Raw genomic sequence first — 20,711 nt, 5'->3', positions numbered from 1 at the left:
TTACTTCTTTAGAGAGCCATGCCCCTGAGTGCTCTGCTGTGTGAGTTCCCCAGGCCACAGAGAGCAGGGGAACAGAAATCAGTCCTGCTGAAGCCCTGTCTGGGATAAGAGAAAAGTAGTCCAAAGGGAAGTTTCTTGCAGAAGAGTCATGTGCATGCTCCAGTGTTTGGCTCAGCCAGGTCCATGGGCCAGGGCTGAACTGGATGGGTAGATGAGTTAGGGGCATTTGTGATTTCCCCAGAGATCTGCTCACCGGGGCCATGGTGGGCGGGGCTGAGGGTGTGCAGGCAGTGCTGGGCAGGACCCCAGCCCTCTCTGCATTCTTCTTTGTCCAAATAAACAATGTCCTGCCCCCTCCCCTTAACCTCACCAGACCCAAAGAAGAGCTGCCTCTGCCTCCTTCTCCCCCTCCCACAACATCTTTAATCTCAGCCCTATTTGAGTGACATCCTACATGCAGGAAATGCTTCCATACGCTGTGGTTTGCTTATTCAGTCGCCAAATAACGTACCTACTATGTGCCCAGCACTGGGGTGTAGCATTTGACAAGAAGCAGCTGTCCCTATCTTCCTGTCACTGAGGGGATGGCATTCTAGGGATCCCTCTTGCCTGCAAGATAAAGGCCCAGATGCAGTGAGTCAGTCATTTTCACAGTGTACCTGCTAAATGCGAGGCAGAAAGCACAGTGTAGCTGGGGTTCTGTGGTGTCATGGAGAGGACAGGGAGGGCAGGACCAGAAGGCTGTGGGTTTTCATGAATACTGTTGGGTTCAGAGATGGGACAGTGCCTGGTCAGGGCAGTCTTCTGGAGAAGATGGGCCTTGAGCAAGTTGCTGAAGGAAGAGGGGGCTCCAAGCCGAGTTGAGTCAGAATGACACCTTCCAGGGCGCAGAGGGTGGACACAAACAAGCATAATCTGGCCGCTGTGTCTGAGGCTGCCTATGGGAAAGTTTTCACCCAGCAGGGAACAGGCTGGGGGTGTGTGTCAGGGGCCTCAAAGGGCCCCAAATGTCAGGTGAAGGAGAGATTTCCCCCTTTCTTTCCCACCAAGCTGAGGGAGACCTTTCTGATGATCTGCCCAAACCTCTCCTTTGTCAGAGGAAGAACAGAGCCTGGAAAATTGAAGCTCCTCGCCAGTGTCATGTGGCGAGTTCATGGCTGTGCTGTGGCACAGCTGTGGACCACTGGTGTAGAGGTGGCTGTCTCCGAGGCCCGCTGGCATCTCCCAGCATCACTGAGGTCTTGCCACCCTCTCTAGGCTGGCCACACCCCATCTTGCCCCTGGCTGACTGACTGAGGCTCCCTGACCCTGGGCCCTCAGCCTGGTGCTAAAGCTGGAGCCTAGAGGCAGGCCCCAGACTCAGAGGTGCTTCCTACATGCTCTTAACGCTGTATGTTCAAACAGACTGATTTTTCAAACATGGTGACTTCCTTCCTGCAAGATCATCTTCAGATGCCTCACCTTGAAAATATGGACTCCCCGCCGTTTAGCGACCCCACTTCTCTGGGCAGTTCCACTGGCTGGCTGTGGTCTCCCCCCAGACCAGAGGCTGTGCCTCCTCGGCCCCTCTTGTACCTCCCTAGGAAGGTGTTGAGGTCGCTGTTGAGGTTGGCCAGGCATCCAGTCCCGTGTTTCTGGACACTCTGTCTTCTTTTGTTTGTTTTCTGTACTTCTAACTGGCGCCTTTGCAAGGCCCCAGCCTTCTCTCTGCTCAGCGTGCTCACCGTCTTTTGATTACCACAGGAGTTTGAGCTGCTGTGGTCGGGATGCACGCGCAGCAAGGCATGGATCTCGGGTCTTACAGGCTTCTCCCAGTCCTGGCCTGGCCATGTGACCTCCCTGTGCTCTCGGGGACTTTCTGCCAGTTCCAGCCACCCACTCGAGCCACTGGCTCAAGGGATTGCCACTTGGCACAGTGCTTAGGGTGTCATCTCAATGGGCAGGGTGGTGCTATGCCCTCATGGAAGGAATGCCAGGCTTTATATAAAAGGATCTCAGGTCAATCTAGGTTCCAAGCTCAGTTACCCACTAACCAGGTGGCCTCTCTGAGCATCACCTTCCCTCATAGAATGGAAATGTGATCGGGAGTAAAGACAGTGGCCACGGTTCTGTTCCAGATACCAAGCACCCCACTCCCGTGACCATCCTGCTTTTACCAAAACTGGGCAAGAAGCAGGCCTTTCATCTCTGTACTTCCAGAGTTCCTAAGGTCCCTTCTAACCCCTGGGGCTCCAAGAGAAAACCGGTTTCAGCTTAGAGGGAGCAGGTGAGGGGAATTTGACCATGTTGGTAAGCCTTCAGCCAGCTCCCTAAGCAGCCAAATGGGTCACTGGCTGCAAACATCCCTGGGTTTGTAATGATGATCACAGGGCTCGTGGGCTCCTGGACACCTTTGGAATGGGCTTTGTGAGGCCAAATGCTTTGCAGATTAAATTTCTGGACAAAGAACAGCTGAGAAATAGTCCTGAGCTTTGCTAAGCCATTTCTATGCTATGGCAGCAAAAGGGGCGTGTGTGTGTGTGTGTGTGTGTGTGTGTGTGTGTGTGTGTGTGTGTGTGTTCGTTTGTTCGTTCTGTTCCCTAATAAAAGGGAGAGGCGTAGGCAAGAGAGGAAGAAGGTCCAATCCCGAGCCTCCCTCTCTTCTTCAATTTGCATCAGCCAATGGGTACCGCTGGTGCTGCTGTGTTTTCCAGGATGGTGCTGGTAACAGAAGGAATATGATTAGTGTTATGGAATTTCATGGTTGGGGTTGGGGGTGGCTTTTCCCCCCTTTTTAAAATAAATGTTTTGAAGAGTTGCCCTGGAGAGCTGCTGAAAGCAGAGGCTGACGGACATTTTTGGTCATGTCAGACGAGGACAGGATTATCCAAGTGAGCAGGGGTGTCTCTCCCCTTCAGCGGGGCTGCAGGGTTCCAGGGCCGTCCTGCCAGAAAGCGAGCAAGGGGCCGTAATCACAAACAGGCTGGGATCAGTTACAACCAGAAGTATTACTTTAGACTCTTGGCTTTGATGGGGAAGAATGCAGTTTTCCTCACCCCTCCTCCCCCATCCTTCTCAAGTTAAACAAGATCTGTGAAAGCAATAGCTCTGGGATATAAAGAGAGGCCAAAATCCAAAGCAGCAAGGGGTCTCAAAAGCCCAGCATGGGAGGGTTCCCCCAGCCCCTGCCGATACTGGAACAGGGGTTTGCCTGGCCTGTTCACTGCCCCCCCCCCCCCATCCCTTCTTGGGTGAACCGGAGAAGCACGTTTTCCCAGAGTCTTTCTTGTCTACCTAGGGCATCCTCACCTCTATCTTGCCCACTTGGCTCTTCTGCATATGCAAGCTGGCATTTTCTTCGTGTTTGCAATGTACCTGAGCACCGTGGGGAGGAGGAGGGGGCAGGTGGGAATGTAATGAAAATAGCTTAGCACACTGGAGCAGGTGATTCGCCAGCTTCTTCCCTGATCAGCCTGTGCAGACAACAAACTAATGAGGCCCTCACCCCTTGTAGCCATGACCCGGCCCTGGGGGGATCTGCTTCTCAACCCCCCTCTCCTGCCTCGGCCAGCACCTCCTATCTACTCCTTCACACTTGGGGATAAATAATACTACCCCCTGGAGTGTTGGCACCGTCAGGGGCGTGCTTCCCCCGTCACTGGTGCCTGGAGCAGAACCAGGGTTGGCCAACATGTAGACCTCCTTGCCAACAGAGCAGGATTTTAACTGACTGCTCCTTAGAGGAGAGGAAGGAAGTTGACCTCATCCTCAGGCTTTGCACAGAGGGAGTGAGCATCCAGGCCTCCTGCCTCAGTACCTCCCTTATGAGCGTGTAACCCCACTCTTTTGCCTCACCGCACAGCCAGACACAAACTCACCTCCTTGGACTTCAAGGGCCCCCACTTTGGGTGAGGCCAGAACATCTTGTCAGCGCTGTTGTGGCAGCGGACAGGAAGATTCTGTACCCCAGGGGCCTAGCCTGCCTTCCGTACCCCCGTCTCTCAGTCTCCTTGGGGCCGTCCCACCATCTCAGGGCCCTTGGATGGGAAACTTCATTCTAGAAGTGGATTCGGGGTTGGGGAGCCTGAATGGAGTCACAGCCCAGTTTGGTGGGACACTCACATTCTAGTCTAAGGGCCAGGTCAGAGCTGGGGAGCTGGACCCGGTGACAATATTGCTCACTTACTGGGGAGTGAAGTTATAGCCTGTCATGGCTGAGGGTTGAGACTCAGCTGAGGTGTCTTGGGCCTGTCACTGCCAACACCTATTTAAAGGAAGGAAATCTTCGTAGTCCACCTCAACCCCCAAACTTAAACTTGGAGTAGGCCTCCCCACCTTAGGACCATCCAGACACCCTAAAGTTGGTCGGGTGACCCCATGGAGACTGGGAGAAGGTGGTATGGAGGGCAAGCTAGGTCGGTGACTTCCCAGCTTCCGACCCTCTCTGCCATCAAGGTGCCAGGATATTCCTGCTGACCATGGTGGCATATTGATCAAAGACTGACCCTCATGCAGATTGGAAAAATCAAACCAAGCAAACCAACAGAGCTGAACAAGGAAGACTTGATCCCCATGTCCTGGAGCTGATGGTCTAATGGAGGAAGCAGACAGTTCCTGCTTCTGACACAGCTGAGGGGACCGTGGTCGTTGGCGTGTCATGAGGCATAGTGGTGACTGTCTTTGGGTGTTGGAGCAGGAGGCACCAGAGATTGACAGGGTAAAGGTAGGAAGGGGCCCATCACTGGTTGGTGACCAGAGTGTCAGTCACACCATCTGATCGATCACTAACCGTGGTGAGTCTACAATGAGACACTTGGACCTGGGTAGTCTCTGGGGCATCCAGACTAATGGTATATCAGTTTGGAGTGTAGCCTCTTCTCCTTGGATTTGAATAGGGTCTCTACCAGACCAGCTCTTAGGAACTAGCAAGACAAGAGGGTACCCAGGGACAGGAGAGACAGAAAGGGAAATGGGGCGAGAAAAGTTAGGGAAAGAAGGAGCCTGTTCCTAAATCACCATAAACCTGGTTGGGCCTTCGGTATGGTTATCCCAGGATCAGAGTGTTTGGGACTCAAGTTAACCTATTTGCTGCTTTCTAGAGACTATTAATATCAGAAGCTATAAGAAGGGTGAGAAAAGGATCACCGAAGCACCTCCTGTATATCAGACAGTGAGCCAAACACCTTTCTTCTTGTAATTCCCGCCACTGCCCTATAAAGCACAGGTATCATGACTTTCATTTATGAGAAGGCTGAGGCCCTGGGAGCTCAGGTGATTTGCCAGCTTCTTCCCGGCACACTCTGCTGAATTCTGGGTGGTTCTTTGGGCCCTGAGTAGGGCACCATGGTGGGGAGAAGCTATTTTTGGTATAGCCTTCTCCCCACTCACCCTCTGGGTGTTGGGGACAGCAGGTCTCTGGGGCTGCCCATTCCCAAGCTCCAAATTGTGCCCACCAAGGAGGAGGGCTTTGTTTGTGTTTCCTGTATGAGAAGCCATGACTCCAAGAGTCCCAGTGGAGTCCTGCACCAGCCAGTGGGGCTGCTTTGAATGGGTTTGAGGAGGGGCCGCTCAAGGCCTCTGCATTCCTCCTGGAGCCTCACCCAGGCCGTCGGCTTGTCCCTGGTGCCAGTCCTGTAGGACCTCCCTGGGCTTTGCCTTTCCATTCCAGAGAAGGGAGAGGACCAAAGGAAAATGGCCCATTCAGGTGTACACGCTGATTACACAGGAGCCCTTCCAGTGGGAGGGTCAGCTTACTGGGTGATCTTGGGCAAGATATGCAACAAGCAACCAAAATCTCCTGGTCTCAGGTCCCTGTGGGCAAATCCTCCTAGGTGAGCCATGAGTCAGAAGCACCTCGTGAATTTGGGGGGACTGGAAGAGGGATGCCACCTAGGGGCTGTGTAACTGTCCTGGGCTCCAGCAGGGCAGAAGGCCCCGGGCCAGAGGGATGAGCGCTAGAAAGAAGCCCACAGCTGACCCTACACTGACCCCAGGAGCTAGACTTTGAGAGATACTTGAGGATAAGGAAGCAGGAGAGACTTCGGTGTGTGGGTGGGGAAGCCAGGGAAAGAGGAGGAAGTCTTGAGCTCATTTGTCATGGCATTTCACTTTCAACAACTATTTACTGATTCCCTTCTTTGTCTGAAACACTGAGCTAGACAGGGGCTTGAGAGGATGCCAGGATGAGCAAGCCTTGGCCTTTGTCCGTAGAGAGCTCTTGGTCTCGCTGGGGGAGATGGCCAACCCAAACCTGAGGTCGGAGGTGCCGGGGGAGCACAGGGGCAGAAGAGCAGAATCACAACTGGCAGGGATTTGTAGGAACATGGCAAAAGTGGTGGCTTTGAAAGATGAGGCCTGGGCTTAGCGACTGATGGATCTGGGAGAGCAATTTTGGGGTCTGCTGGGTGTGCACGAAAACAACATAGAGGGCACTTCCTGCCAGGCTGCATGGAAGGCTTGTGTTCAGATCCCACTCTGCCACTGGGTAGCCAGTCTGGGGCCATTTTGATCCTCAGTTTCCGTATCTATAAAATGGGGGTAATATTTTGAAATCCATGTGGCCATTGAGAAGGTTGACTGAAAAAGTTGTGGAGTGCTGTATTCGTTTTCTCTTCTCTTCCCCGATAGACATGGGCGGGCCGCCGTCCAGTCTGGGCAGTGAGTTGTACTGGGGGAGCAGGGGTGGGAGTCCATCAGGCTCCTGAAATTGCTTGGAAGAATAACCCATCCGCCCCCATCTACCTACAGCCCACAGACTTTTCAAAGCATTTTCCCATCTGTTATTTCAGAGTAGCTCTCTAGGGCTAAGTAGGCCAGGTGGCTTTGTTTCCATTTTTTCAAAAGAAGAAACTGAGTTTCAGAAGGGTAAATGGTTTGCGCAAGACCTCAAAGCCTACTAATGGCCAAACTTGGATTTGAATCAAGGGGGTGCATATTCTTAACCCAACGTTCCTTTTGCAACATCAGTGTTTCCCAAGGAGTGGGTTGTAAAAATGTGTGGTGGACACAGGATTAAGTGGCATGGAATCCTGTCACGAGACAGTTATTTGACTTCTCTTCCACCGCACGCTGGGTCAAGGGCACAGTCTCTGTTTGGCGCTTCGGTGTTAGCATGTGCTGATGTTGCTGGCCTGTTTGTTTGTTAGAAAAATCTGGCCCCAGCCTTAGTGTCTCGGTAGAGCTTGCCTTAATATCTGACTAGCAGTCTATAGCATTGTTGTTTCAGTGTATAGGTTTCTCCAGTTATCTTCTGTTTGCACCAAGGAGTATTGGCTTTCCATTTAGTGTAGCATAGGAAAATGTCTTTTTAAAATACAAAAGTATTTACGTGTTTCTTGTAAAGCAAACACTAGTAGAGGTACCACCTAGAGTGCTTCACTGGATGTCTGGTGCTGTCTTAATGACTGAGGTTTGGGAAATGCAGTTACAGGACCCCAGTGGGACACTCCTGGGTACTTTCCTTCCCCACGGTCTCCTAGAGTGACACCAGAGGCTCCCAAATTCCCGCCGGGAAAGGAGCCTGGAAAAGCATCAGTATCGGTGGTGTCTGCTCCCCACACAGCGTAGAAGAATCCACGTTGTCAGAGAGCTGTTGACGTCAGGCGGTACAGAATTTTGCAAGGCCTCTATTTAAAATTCCCCAAAAATTAAATAAGGAGGGTTTGGAGGGAGGAATGCCCTAGACAAATTGTGGAGTGGGTTTGTTTTGTTTATGGAGATGGTCTTTAAAGTTGAAATTGCCCCCGTTTTATTTTTGCCCCAATTGACGAGGGGCTGAACTCAGCTGGAAGGGAGGGGATGGTTGTCAGCCTAAGGCTTTTAGCGAAAAGCAACTCCGCTCTGGGGCCAAGAAGCCTCCTTTTTTGGCAAAGAGAGAAAAGGGGGAAAAATATACAAACTCCTGCATGTATACTTCTGAGGCACTGAAGTAAGCTAGTTCAAAAAACACAGATAACTCCTTATGTTTCAAGGGACTGGTAGCAGTTACAGAGGATCCCCTCCGCCCTTTTCTCCAGGCTGGAAACACACGTATAAGGCACAGACACATTGCTTAGGCTGCTTTCCATTCTTTTCTCTTTGCCTTCTCACTAGAACCCTGGTTAGTAGATTGCTGTTTAATATTCTCTTCTCACTAATAAGGACACTTTGGCCTCCTCCTTCAGCCACTTTGAATGGTCAAATATCAACGTAGCCCTAAGTCGATGAGTGTCCATGCCACTGCGTGGTGCACGGCCTGACTTCAGGCGGTACAGAGAGGCAGTGTTAAATACTGCGGCAACGCGCGGTGAACAGTGTTTGTCCTGTTCCCATCCTCTTCCAAGCCTTCTGATTTGCCTCAGCTTGATGGTCCACTGTCTTTGACTCCTCTCCAGTAAATCTCTTTTTGTAACAAAGAGGGAGGGAACAGGCGTAGGCACAGCCTCTGCAGACCCAGCACAGCTCAAATTTACTATGTTGCTTTGTTCTCTGTAATTTTATGGTTGGGGCCGGTGGTCCTCTTTGTTCATGGTGGCGATCTGAAGTTTCCTAAACAAATTATTTTCTCGAAGTCAAAAGACAGTTGCTTTAAATGCGTATTTACTCAGTGAACCACAGCATACATAAGTACAAGGATATGGCAAAAGCCCTGCCTAGTGTGGAAACATCTGAGGTTGAGAAATGCTGATCCAAAGTCACTCTCTCCTGGCAAAGCCCTTGGGTAAGATCTTGCGCCAGAAAACTCTATCAGCCTGAGTGTCCTGCCTCGCCCTGCCATGTGGGCCCAGAGAGAGGGTGAGAGAGGGGCAACCCGGAGATGGGGCCTGAAACCACCTGTAGCCCCCTTCTGGGGTGGGAGTGGAGCGCGCAAGGCAAGAAGCAGGGAGAGTGAGCCACGCCTGTGACTCCTAAGAATGGAGTCTGATTTGTAGACACTGATGGAATGAAGTAGATAAAGGGGACCGGTTTCCCTGGCTCATCTGTCACATGGAAATTTGGGGAACTAATACAGCAGGGGGTGTTGGTCTTCTTCTGCAAAGGAGCGGACAGCTGGAGTCATTTTTAAAGGGAGCTGTTTGGTTGCTGTCAGACCTGGGTGCTAAGCCTGGCACCTTGGGTAAGTCACCCAGCGCAGGGGTTTCCTAATGCAGCCTAAGATTTCACAGACCTGGAGGCAAATGACTTCTGAACGTACAGCCCCCAGACTCCAGGACGTTTCTCATCCTCGCTGTCAAGTAGGGATATCCCGCCCAGCCCAGTTGCCCAGAACACTCCCAGTTGGCACCTAATATTTTAGTATAGTTATGAATAGCACCCTACACTCACTCCAGAAAGTGTGCACAGTACATTATAAGATCTCTGTAGTAAGCTGTGTCCTCTGGTCTATTTTTACATTTTCATATTTTTTCTTATTTCATATTTTCATCCCTTTTCTTCTTGTCACAGTGGACCTGTCATTACCATCTGTTCAGACCTTTGTGTGTGGGTGGGAGGGGTGAAGGGGATAGCTCCTGATCCTGGCACAGCTTTCAGTAAATGAAATGGTGCCACCTGCTCAGCCCCTCTGTCTTCGTCTCAGGACTGATTAAAACATTCGGTGGGACGGGCTCCCGGCAGAAACACCTCTGGGTTGTACCCAGCAAATCATCACACTCTCTTCGAAAGTGGTCAGCTCTCGGCTTCAAATCACTCAGGGCAGAAACGCAGCCCCCAGGGGGGTCGTGAGAGCCCCAAGGCCTGGATGGCTCCGCTATGACACATCCCAGACCCGCCGGGCCAGTGGTTCACTCGTTATCAGAATCCAGTGTGGTCTGGCCCCCTTCCTTCCTGTTGTGTCTTCTCCGCGCTGCCTTGGGAATGCTCGGAACCTCCTTGCAGGCTCTCCTCGAGGAGTCCAATCAGGACCGGCCTTGAGGTTGCCCATTTACTCTGGAATTCACTCTCTTCCTTGGAAGTTGGCACTTCTGCCCGTGCTGTGTCCTCTGGCCTTGCTCCCAGGTCGGCCTGTCTTCCTGCGTCTTCCAGGACTACGGATGGGGGCCCGGCAGACTCTGTGTCAAGTGCTCTCCCGACCTTTTCCCACCGCCAGGTAATGAGAGCTTGTGGCGGGCAGCCTCTCAATGCTCTACCCCTGTCCCCACCTGGGTCCATTTGCCCACCACCCTCTCGGTGAACACTTTTCAGGGTGGGCGCCCTTCCTAAGAAAATGCTGAGCAGGGGACAGGAGTCCAGCAGACCCTCCCACCCGACTTGTGTTGGCCTCCCGGTACCGCACCCTCTCAGTCTCTCTCCACTTACCTCTTTTGCTCTTCCTGGAGCATCGGGGGAATGCCCCTTATCCTTTGCATTGTCTCAGGCATTCCCTTGTGAGGCTTTAACCTTCCTGGTGTGACTCTTAGAAGCCCACACCTCGCCTGTGATGTTGAAGGGGAGTACCCCTCTCAAGTTCACCTGGCAAGGCTCCCATCCGAAGCATCACGTGCATTACTGGCTTGGGCCACAAGTACTCCCATCACTGTGTCCTGTTCCCCCAACCAGTTTGTTGTCTTCCCTCCCCCGCCCCTCCAGATTCGATCCAAGATTCGCTTCTTCCCTGGCTACTCAGTTTCATCTCTGATGTTTGTGGTTCCTTCACCAAACATTGTAGCAACCACAGGGCTGTCTGGGTCACCCTGCTCCGCTGTTCCTGGAAGGGCCTTGTGCCATCTTGTATTCTCTACTTCACCCTGCCCCCCCCCCCCCCAACCCACACTCATGCCAGGCACGGAACCAGATTCAGCTTTCAATAGAGACCTGCTGACATGATCTCACAGTTGTGAGATCAAGCCCGGTGTCAGGTTCTGTGCTGACAGCCTGGAGCCTGCTTGGGATTCTCTCCCTCCTACTCTCTCTGCCCCTCCCCTGCTCTTGTGCACGTGCACAATTTCTCTAAATAAATACATACATACATTCATAAACAAACTAAAAAAAAAAAAAAAAAAAGACCTGCCGAGGTCAGGGCCAAGTGACAGTGACATCACGAGACTCTCTCCCTGAGACTCCAGACCCCGGAGACCCACCTGCCTCCCTGCGCACCCCTAGCACTAGCTATTGAGGGGCACTGAGGTCGTGGTTCCTTCCTTAAAAATCCCTGTGTCTTATACTTCAGCTTTAACAATAGCTCTTTGGTAAGCCTTGCTAGGAACCAGGCACTATCCTGAACACTTCTTGTAGGTTAACTCCTCTACTTCCTATAACACGGGGAGATAGAAGTACTACCTTAGGTCCATTTTACAGATGAGGAAATTGAGGCAATTGCCCAAATCCGAACAGCTGGTTAGTAGCAGAGCTGAGATTGAAACCCAGGTAACCTGGCTCTAGAGCCCTTGCTGAAAACTGTGATTCTCATCTGTCATTTTTATCATGTGCCCCCTCTGTGCCAGCGAATGTTCGGTGGTCAGGGTTTCTCCTGGGTGCCTCAGCCTCCTGGGCCCATCCAGTGAGGTGAGCAGGCTGGAACCGGGCTGGGGGAGGGGCGGCAGCGCCCGGTTCTCGCTGTCTTCTTGCTGTGGACTCCACGGAGCCTTCCAAACTGACGTAGCAGCCTGTGCTAATGGTCCTGGAATCCAGGCCTCAGGCACCCAGGGAAGGTTCTGGGGCCCTGGTGGCCTGAAAGCCCCATCTGGGGGAAGGTGAGGCCATGGACAACAGAGCAGGGATAGGTGCCAGAGGTGGAATAAGAAGAATGGGTCGGGCAGGAAGGCAGGGGGTGCACTGGGAAAGACTGGGGGAGCCCTTGCCTGCTCCTGTTTGCTTTGGACGGTGGAGGCCGCATGCTGTGAGCTGGAGTGTGTCTTGGCAAGAGGCCTCAGTGACAGAGCCTTCTGACCAGGGGAGGCCTGGCTGAGGGTGGGCCTCCTTTCGTCGTTCTTAAAGGCACAGCATAATTAGGGGCAGCCAGCCTTTCCAGTGTCTCTGGTCCCTCTCAGGTAGAAACCTCACATCTGCCCCAAGGTCACGGGAAAGGGATCCAGGGCAGAAGCAGTCCCTTAGGGCCCAGCCCTATGCCAGGTGTGGTGCAGCCAGGTGGGCAGCGTGGTCACCAGTGCCTGGCCAGGCTCCCTTCAGCCCCCTTCCCCTTCTCAGCAGCCCCCCGCCCCCTTCAGGGCTCACAGATCCTCACCCCCTACCCTTCTCCAAACCACTGCAAGGGAAGAATGCAGAAATGCCTGGACAAAGGGTCCAGAGTCTGAGGCAGGTGTCTGAGGCCTGGGACTGTGCCTCTGCTATTCCTAGCTCCATCCCCCATGCTTCTCTGTCTCGACACCCACACCCTTCACTTAGGTCTAGGCGTACATTAGCACTCCACAGGTGCTCAGCTCTGCCTTAACTGGTCTCAGACCCCGCGAAGGACCTGGACGAGAGGGGAAGAAAAAGGCAAGCCCTGGAAGTAACCTAAAGGCTGCTCGGCTCTCCCAGACTCCAAACTCTGAATCTCTTCCTGCCTGTTACCCCCTGGGTACTGCCCAGGACTGCTGAGTGGGAGCCCGGCCCCTCCTACAGCACCAGGGCTGTACTTGAGCCCATCTTGTGTGCAGTGCAGGGGGAGGTGGGGAAGAGAGGCTGAAGCCTGACTGTGTCCTCTATAGCGTCCCCATGCCTGGAATGCCCCGCACATATCAGGTGCTCAGAAGGCATTTGGTTATGGAGGACACCGTATGTCCATGATGTCAGGCAGCCCTATAGGCAGATCATATTATCCTGGTATGATGAGGCTCTACGGAGCCCAGCAACCTGTTCCAGGTCACCAGCAAGGATATGGTGAAGCCAGGATCCAAACCGAGGTCTTGGAAGAGGGACTAAGAAGTGTCCGTGTGCAGAATCCTGGGATGGGCAGGGTCATGAGGGTGGGGCGAGTCAGGGAAGGCCTCATGGAAGACTATACCTTGAAGAACGGAGTGGGGGGGACTTCAGAGGGAGAGGAAGGAGCAGGGTCCTCCTCCCCCACCCCCACCAGCTGTTTTGTCCTAGGCTGAGCTGTGACCTCAGAAGACTTTTTATTAACATCCTAATTGTGTGCAGCTGGCCTCCTCTGGCCCTAATGAGCTCATTATCCTCTCTCATTAAGGAGGCCATTGTGGCCTGGTCACCCCGGGGACAGCAGTGGCCTGGGAGTGCCCGTCACTTCCTGCTGCCTTTGGCCAGGCTCAGCCCCCTCCTGGAGACGCTAAGTCCCCATCCCCACCTTCTGTCTGTCCCCCACTCTGTCTCCTTCACTCTGTGTCTCTGTTTCCTCTCTACCCTTTCCATCCTTCCCCCCAATGCCAGCATTGCCAAGCCCCAGTTAGAGTGCCTTTTAGAGGGCTTTGCAACTGGCTCAACAGCCAAAGATTACACTTGGCCTGAAAAGAGGGAGGGTCTGACTTCTGGGCTTGAGCTTTTCCCTCTTGGGGCTGGGGAGCCCCTTCCCCACCTAGGATGGATGGTCTCCCTTCCTGCCCTGAGCTGGAGGTGCTAGCCAGGTTGCCCCCACTCAGCCCCTGGACCATTGTGAAGCGGGTTCTTAGTGAGGCCCACAAGCAGGGTTGGCTGCTGTGACAAGTGACATCGCTGTTCTTTCTGGGCCTTTGCCTCCTGGAGAGGGCTTTTGGTCAGCCTGGCCGAATTATATTCTTCTGGCGCTGTGGAGATGTCCTCACAGAATGAGCAACCAGGCTCAGGCAGCATTCGATGGACTGGCCACCTAGGGATGCTCCCAGACATCTCCTCCATGGGGGGGCTTAGCTCCAAAGATCACACCCCGAGCCCCCAGAATGAAGGTTTCTCCTGCACGTCCAGTGTGCGGGGGCTCCTTTCTCAGGGCCCCTCTGCAACAGTTTGTGGCTTCCCACTCCAAACAGTGGGCATGGTGGCTGCTGTCCTGCCCCTGCCAGGGGGCAATCTCAGCTTGAAGGCATGTTGAGTAGGAAGATGGGCTGGAGCGTGCCTGCCGGGCTGCACTGCAGGGGTGTGCTCAGCGCTCTCCCAGCCAGCCCAGGCCCCTCGGGTTTTCCCCACCATTTCCTGTTCCAAGTTCTCTGTTCCCCACCCGCCTCCTAAATAAGAAACTGCTCCCCTTCTGCCTAGAAACAGGGCTGACTTCTCAGGAAAAGGCCAGGTCTGGCAGCCGGTCGGGACAGCCGTCCCTGTCTGAGCACAGCTGTGGCCACTTGGTCAGTGCAGTGAGAAGTCCTTTAATAAAACCTCACTACATTTTCTCTCCCGAGAACTAAGGCTGAGAGGAAGGCTAACAGAGGCCACCTTGGAGGTTGGACCCATCTTCCTAGGGACATGAAAAATGTAGAGGTGTCTCAGACTGGTCCCTGGGCATCCGTGAGTGCTGGCCACCTAACCTCCCACATCCTGTGGCTTTAGTCCCTCAGTAAAGCTCGTAGCTTCCGCTTAGTGGGCACCTACTGTGCCAGAGCCTATTTGTTGCTCCTTATCTTACACATCCTCATGCTAGCCTGCAAGGCAGATTTTACAGGTTAAGTCCCTTTCCTGAGGTCACAGAGCGCAGAAGTGGCCAAGGTGGGATTCAGACTCAGATCTTGGGCTCTGGCACTTAGGCTCTCTGCCTGAGCTTCCCCATCTGCCTGGCTGCTTGCTGCAATTTCGGTTCTGCCCTAGAGAACAGCTAAATGTGGTACCTACAGTCTCAACAAGACTAATTCTCCCAAGTGCACCAGCAGCTGTGAATTGTGGGGTCGATGCTCTGGATGCTACTGGGGTTTGGAGATCAGTTGGGGAGGGCTTGCCGAGGCATTAGGACAGCAGAGAGGAAGCTGTAGGACTCTGTCCTGGGAGACCGTGTGAGCTGAAGGACAGGAGCCAGGCTGAAGATAGCCCCAATACATGTGGGGCAAGGAGGGGAACTTTCCCCAGAGATGCCTCCCCTCTGACCCCATTTCCCATCATGCTTGCTATCATAAATTGCATCAGCTAAGGAAAGATAGCTCCTTGCCTTCTCCTGGAACCCCTGAAGGCAGTCCCCAAACTCCACAGATTGCATAGACACACACACACACACACACACACACACACACACACACACACACACACACACAAAACCGTACACATCCAAGTCCATTTACCAAGCTGGACTGAGGATCTCCTGATATACTCTGCGGGCAAAGATACCACCTGGCCACCCATGGGTGGTGACTGTGTTAGCCGGGGGGAATGCCAAACAACCACCACCAGGTCAATAACAGCTCAAGGTTTTTGACCCTCCTTTTCTGTGCTGGGCCTTAAGCTAAGCTACATATACCTCATTTATGCACTTCAACAAGAACACTTCAGTTACAGAGGTAATCTCGATTAATTACTCCCTTATCAGGAAGGGGAGACTGAGGCTCAGAAAGGTTTACTAATTTGGCAAAGATCACACAGCTAGGAAGTAGCAAACCAGGACCTGAATTTGTGTCTTTCTGACCCTATATCCCTAATCATCACCCTCTACTTCCAGGGGACCCTCAGTGGTCCACATAGACATTTAAGTGCACGCAGCCCTGCACCTCTGCTCATAGTGTCCGTACGCAGAGCACACACTCAGCAATACGTATGTACAGGAACATGTGTAACGTAGTGGCATTTGCAGGTACACATTCTCAAGGAGTCACCTCTCCCCTTGTGCATACAGCAGATAAATTCCTTTATCCACTTCTGTGGTAGTTAAGAATATGGTTCCTGGAGCCTGGGTTTGAGGTCAGCTCTGTGTCTAATTGTGATCTATATTTGCCTCAGTTTCCTCATCTGTAAAGTGGGGATGATGATGACACTAACACTTCCCAAGATTCTTGAAGATTAAATACGTATGTAAAGGTAGGGCCTGACCATAATCATCATCACGTGTAACAAATGTACACACACCTTTGTTCCGTGCGCACATGCACCCACACAGATGTGTACATGAGCATACCCCACCTCCCATGCACTGAAAAATACAAACCCTTGTCCACACCTACCCCCACATGCAGCCCACACACTCAGCCTCTGCAGAAAAGAGGATGCCCCAGGCACTGGAGGTGAGCCTGGGAGCCCCACAGGGCCGGCTGATGACTGAGCTCTCTTGGCAAGCCGGGCCACCCCCAGGGGTTCAGGCTCTAATTGCTCCTTGGTAGAGCAGCAGGGACTTTGGTCGGGAGCCCCGGTTACAGCAACTGACGTCTGAGGTGCTGGCATTCAGGAGAGGCTTGTCAGCAGCTCTGGGTGGGCGCAGGTCCAGGCAGCCTCCCCCAGAGACCCAGCTGTGTGCCAGGGCTCCTGGGAGGTCTGCGTGGAGCTGAGCTGGGCATCCATGCCCACCTGGGCAGTGTCTGAGCCTGTCCTTTGCTCAGTGGAGGTGCCCACAGCCACGCCAGCGACAAACTCTTCTCTGCAGGGCCTGAGGCAGGAGGGACATGAGAATCTGGGCCACTCAGCCTAGCTCTGCACATTTCTGGGCTGGAGTGGAACCCGGGCCAGTGTTCCCAGCGAAATTGGCAGGGACCCTGGCTCCTGGGGAAAAGGAGAGAGCAGGATGTACACAGGATTCCCAAAGGGTGAAATAAGGGTAGGGGAGACAATACCACCAGCAAAAAAGGGACCTGAGCCCTGGGATTATGAGGCCCCTGGATCCAAGGGGAAAGGCCCATTCAAGGGCTGGTCTCCACTATGGCCATAGGGGGAGAGGGAGAGAACAAGAGATCTGTAGGCTGCTGGACTCACTTTACACCAGATGATGACACAGACAAGCTTGGATGAGACTGATGGAGAAAATCTCCCCCAACCCTAACCCTCCCAGCATCCACAGAGGGGCTTGCCTCCTTTGCCTCTCCTGAGGATGACTTTTGAGCCCAAATTCCAGACATAGAAGGCTTAAAAGACAGTGACCCTGGCCATCCAGGAGACCATCAACTTGCCTGCTTTTCTAGGAAGGCATGGACTCACACAAAGGAAGGAGGGAATATTCTCCCAGTGGGGACAGAAGTGATTGTTTCAGAGGCTGGAGTTGTCAGTGGCACACCTTGGTATAGAAAAAGAGGCTGGGAGGGGCTGGACATGGAGGGGTCTTAGCAAATCCTCACCAAGACACATGCTTCCAAACTCCACTGTTCCTCTGGACACATCCCCATGTGTTCCCAATGACAGTAAGATCCCTGGTCCCATCCCAGGCCCATCCTGAGAAACCCTTTCCTGGGAAGCAGAGCTCCCTTTTGAGGGCAAGCCTTCAGGGTACTTCCTTGGCCTGCTGGGATTTGGCATGGCTTTGGGGGCGGTCAGGTTGATGAGGGTCTTGAGGTATGGGAGCCAAAACCTGTGTGTTTTTGGCATTGGGGCTTGGACCTGGGGATCATGTGAGAGCCTCAGCCTTCAAGACCCTCCCAGAAGTGACTCCAAATTGAGAAGTATGGTGACTGTTCTTTGGGGCTCTTGGAGTTTATCCTGGTGCGCGGAAATTTGGGGGTGGTACTTCTTACCCAGAGTGGCTTGGAGGGCTCTGTCCTCACCTGCTGAGGTCTGTGGTGGCAGGTGGCCAGTGGACTTGAGTTGCAACTCCAGACTTGACTCACGATGGTGGACCTTTAGTCATGAACTTTGGTGGTTTCTGGGTAGGTATGGGATTAGTGAGGATACTCAGTGACTGAAACCCACTCCAGCTCAGTTAAACAGCATAGACAGTCACTGGCTCACTGTAATTAGTCCAACAGGTGGCCTAGCTTTAGCATACCTGGAACCCAGAACTCCAATGGTATGAAGTCTGACTTTCTCCATCTCTAGACTTTGCTGCTGATTTAGTGATTTAACCCTCAGGCCACCTCTTCCCACGTACCCCTGTGATCCCTGGTCTATGTGGTACTTAGTGTTCAGATTGCCCAAGTACCCCTGTCAGTTCTTGAGAAAGCCCCAGAACCATTACAGTGTCCAGGGGGATAACAGATCAGTCCAAAGATGATTGACCAGGTGTGCCCACTCCTGTGGTCAAGGAGGCAGAACCATCTTCATGGTGGAAATCCCTATGAGATGGGGAGTCCTGTTCTGTGACCTCCGGCCAGCCTCTGTGGAAGAGCACCTGGGGATGGTGCTTCTTGGCCGAGACTGCTGGGGATCCAGAGAGTGCTCCCCCCGAAGCCGAGAGAAGGGGAAAAGACCCCTGCATGATCATGTCTTCTGGTTTCCTTGGGGCCTCCATTGGCCACAGCCTTGTAAGCAGCCACACCATTGTGGCCGGGGCTTCAGGGAGGACAGTAGTGCTGCTCCAGGGAGTCTGCTCAGTGGCCCAGAATGTGCAAGTGGCTGTGGGTGTGATGGCTCATGCCATCCCACTCTGGGAGAGGGAGGGAAGGAGGGAGGAACGCATCCACCCTGGGTTCCGGAGGGACAACAGTGACCCAACTGAGGAAGGCCCTTGAGCCAAATAGCTCTGGGCCTTGAGATTCCAGATTCCTCATCCAAGGCTTTTTCCTGTTTGTTACAACTGGTTGTGTTTTTTTTATTTTTATTTTTTTTTTTTAAGAGCAGTTTTAGACCTACAGCAAAATTGAACTGAAGATACAGAGGTTTCCCACATGCTTCCCTCACACATGCACAGCCTCCCCCATCAGAGTGTATACTTGTCATTACTGATGAACCTGCACGGACACATCCAAATCACTCTGATCCATAGTTGACAGTAGGGTTCACTCTTGGTGCCGTGTAGATGAGCGTGTAATGACATGCATCTGTCATTATGGTACTGTGCAGATGTCACCGGGTGTCATGGTCTTTCCAGAGCAGCAGGTAGAGCGTTGTGGAACTCTGGAGAAGGTGGGGTGCAGTGGACATTCGAGACTAGATCATAGGCTGTGTGCTATCCCAGGCCCGTCACACCTTGTGGAAGACCTAGGAGGTGGCTCTGGGTGCCGATGTCCTGTGCAATGGTGGCACGGTTTTCCCCTGTCCCTCTCCGTGATCAGAGCGGCTCTCGGGCAGCCCCTTCCACTTCCCAACAAGGAGCACCTCGGAGGCTCCCAGTGTCCCCCCTTCTCGGGCAGCTGTTCCCTGCTGTGGGCAGTGACGGGGCCTCCGTGCTGCCCAGGGAAAAGCCCTGGGTCTCTTGACAGGGAACAGTCCATATTTGGAAATGGTGAGCTCTGTCACAGACAGAAAAGAGAACCAGTGCCAGATTGTTTTGGGGGTAGAGAGGGATCGGAATGGGATGGGGGCAAAGACAAGGTCCTGTGAAGAATTCTTTCTAAGATGGGATTGATGGCAGTTAGTGGAGTCCCAAGGCCCAGGTGCTCAGAGTACTTGGCTCAGTCAACATTTGTTTAAATGATAAATGAATGAACCAAGGAACGAGAAAGACTCTTCTCATTTGGCCGTGACCGCCAAGGGTCACTCAAGGGTGCGGTGCCCACTTAGTATGATTGACACGTCAACATACTTCAGGGCGGCCATGAGTAGCACTGATGTGCAAATGCCATGGACCTGTGACGGAGCCAGGGGCACAGTGACTGTCAGAAGTTGTCTGTGAGGCATTTATCTCTGGATACCTTTGAAAGGAGAGAAGGCAGCTAAACTCCCAGGCACACCAGTAGTCCTAATGGGTTTCAGAGACCCTCAGTGGTCACTGTTTAGCCAGAGCTTCCTTGGCCTCTCCCACAGGGTGATTTCACACATTTGACACATCCTTGTTTCAGTTTTACTGTTAAATTTTTTCATCAAGCATTTGTGTAAGTGTGGATCACCGTCCATCGGGCCCTCCTCTCAGGGAGCGTGTTGGCTGCTTCTTAGTGAGGCACAGGCTTCTCAAGGCTGGACTCAAGCCAGGTGTTTGCCAGGTGCCCAGGCTGCCTGGCTCCATGCCCTGCCCCCCCCCCCCCCCCCCCCCCCCGCCCAATCCTGCTGGGCTCTCATGACTGCGTTCTCTCTTGTTCCCTCTGCAGGCTGGTGGTTTGTGAGCACCTCTGAGGAGCAGGGCTGGGTCCCTGCCACCTACCTGGAGGCCCAGAATGGTACTCGGGATGACTCAGACATCAACACCTCCAAGACGGGGGAAGGTAAGGACCTGCAGGTTCAATGCGGAAGGGAAATAATGAGGCATTTGCAGGGTGTGGGCTGCTTCGAGATCCTCAGGGATGGGTACCCACCCCATTCCTGGCCCTTGGAGTGAACCCATTTCCCACTCTCCTCCCTAAAGCCATCAAAATCCCTAAGGTGAGTTGGGCCATGTGCCAGACCCTTCCCTTGGGACCCCATCTCACTGAAGCCAGCCCACAAGCTCACCTCCTTTCCCAGGTCTGGCCCTACCTGCCCTGCATGGGGCTCAAATTAGAGGGGAAATTTCCCTGGAGTGTGGATCTCAGGCTTTGGCAACTTTGGGGCAGAGACTGGAAAGAATAGTCTTAGGACTAAATGCCACAGCACCCTTTCCCCATAGAAGCCCTTGGTTCCCCTGGGGACCCCACACAGACCCACCTTTGCCTCCCTGACCCCACAGTGTGCTCTCTGCTGCAGGGATGAACGCAATGGGCTTTGTGCACACAACTTGTGCTGTGCATGTCTACTCAGAAGTCTCTGTTCTGGATATCTGTTATCCTGGCCAACAGTTCAGACGCAGAGAACAAGCCTGCAAGACATTTCTCATTGTAGCAAGAACCGCAAGGTGGCCATTGCACCCCTGGCCCCTCTGATTAGCTCTGGCCTCGTGATGTTTTCCTGGGATTTTCTCACTTCCCTTCCCCCTTCCCCACCCCCCCAGGCCAGCACTGTCT

The 20,711-nt window shown here is 53.2% G+C and overlaps 1 protein-coding gene across 11 annotated transcripts in view; it reads left to right on the top strand.

Moving 5' to 3' along the window:
- SH3PXD2A (SH3 and PX domains 2A) overlaps positions 1-20,711 on the top strand; it is a 242,916-nt gene that overhangs the window by 193,711 nt on the left and 28,494 nt on the right. For all 11 annotated transcript variants that reach the window (XR_008424913.1, XM_019459323.2, XM_019459324.2 and 8 more), the window contains one exon: positions 19,884-19,997. Coding sequence is in view for 10 of the 11 variants with exons in the window: in XM_019459323.2 (XP_019314868.1) it covers positions 19,884-19,997 (114 nt within the window). In the remaining variant the exon portion in view is untranslated. The remainder of the gene's footprint in view (positions 1-19,883; positions 19,998-20,711) is intronic.

The sequence above is a fragment of the Panthera pardus genome, unplaced genomic scaffold (assembly GCF_024362965.1).
Source record: "Panthera pardus isolate Hobbes unplaced genomic scaffold, ASM2436296v1 HiC_scaffold_22, whole genome shotgun sequence".
Lineage (NCBI taxonomy): Eukaryota > Metazoa > Chordata > Mammalia > Carnivora > Felidae > Panthera > Panthera pardus.
Note: the sequence above shows the minus strand (reverse complement) of the source record. Positions and strands in the feature narration are given on the sequence as shown.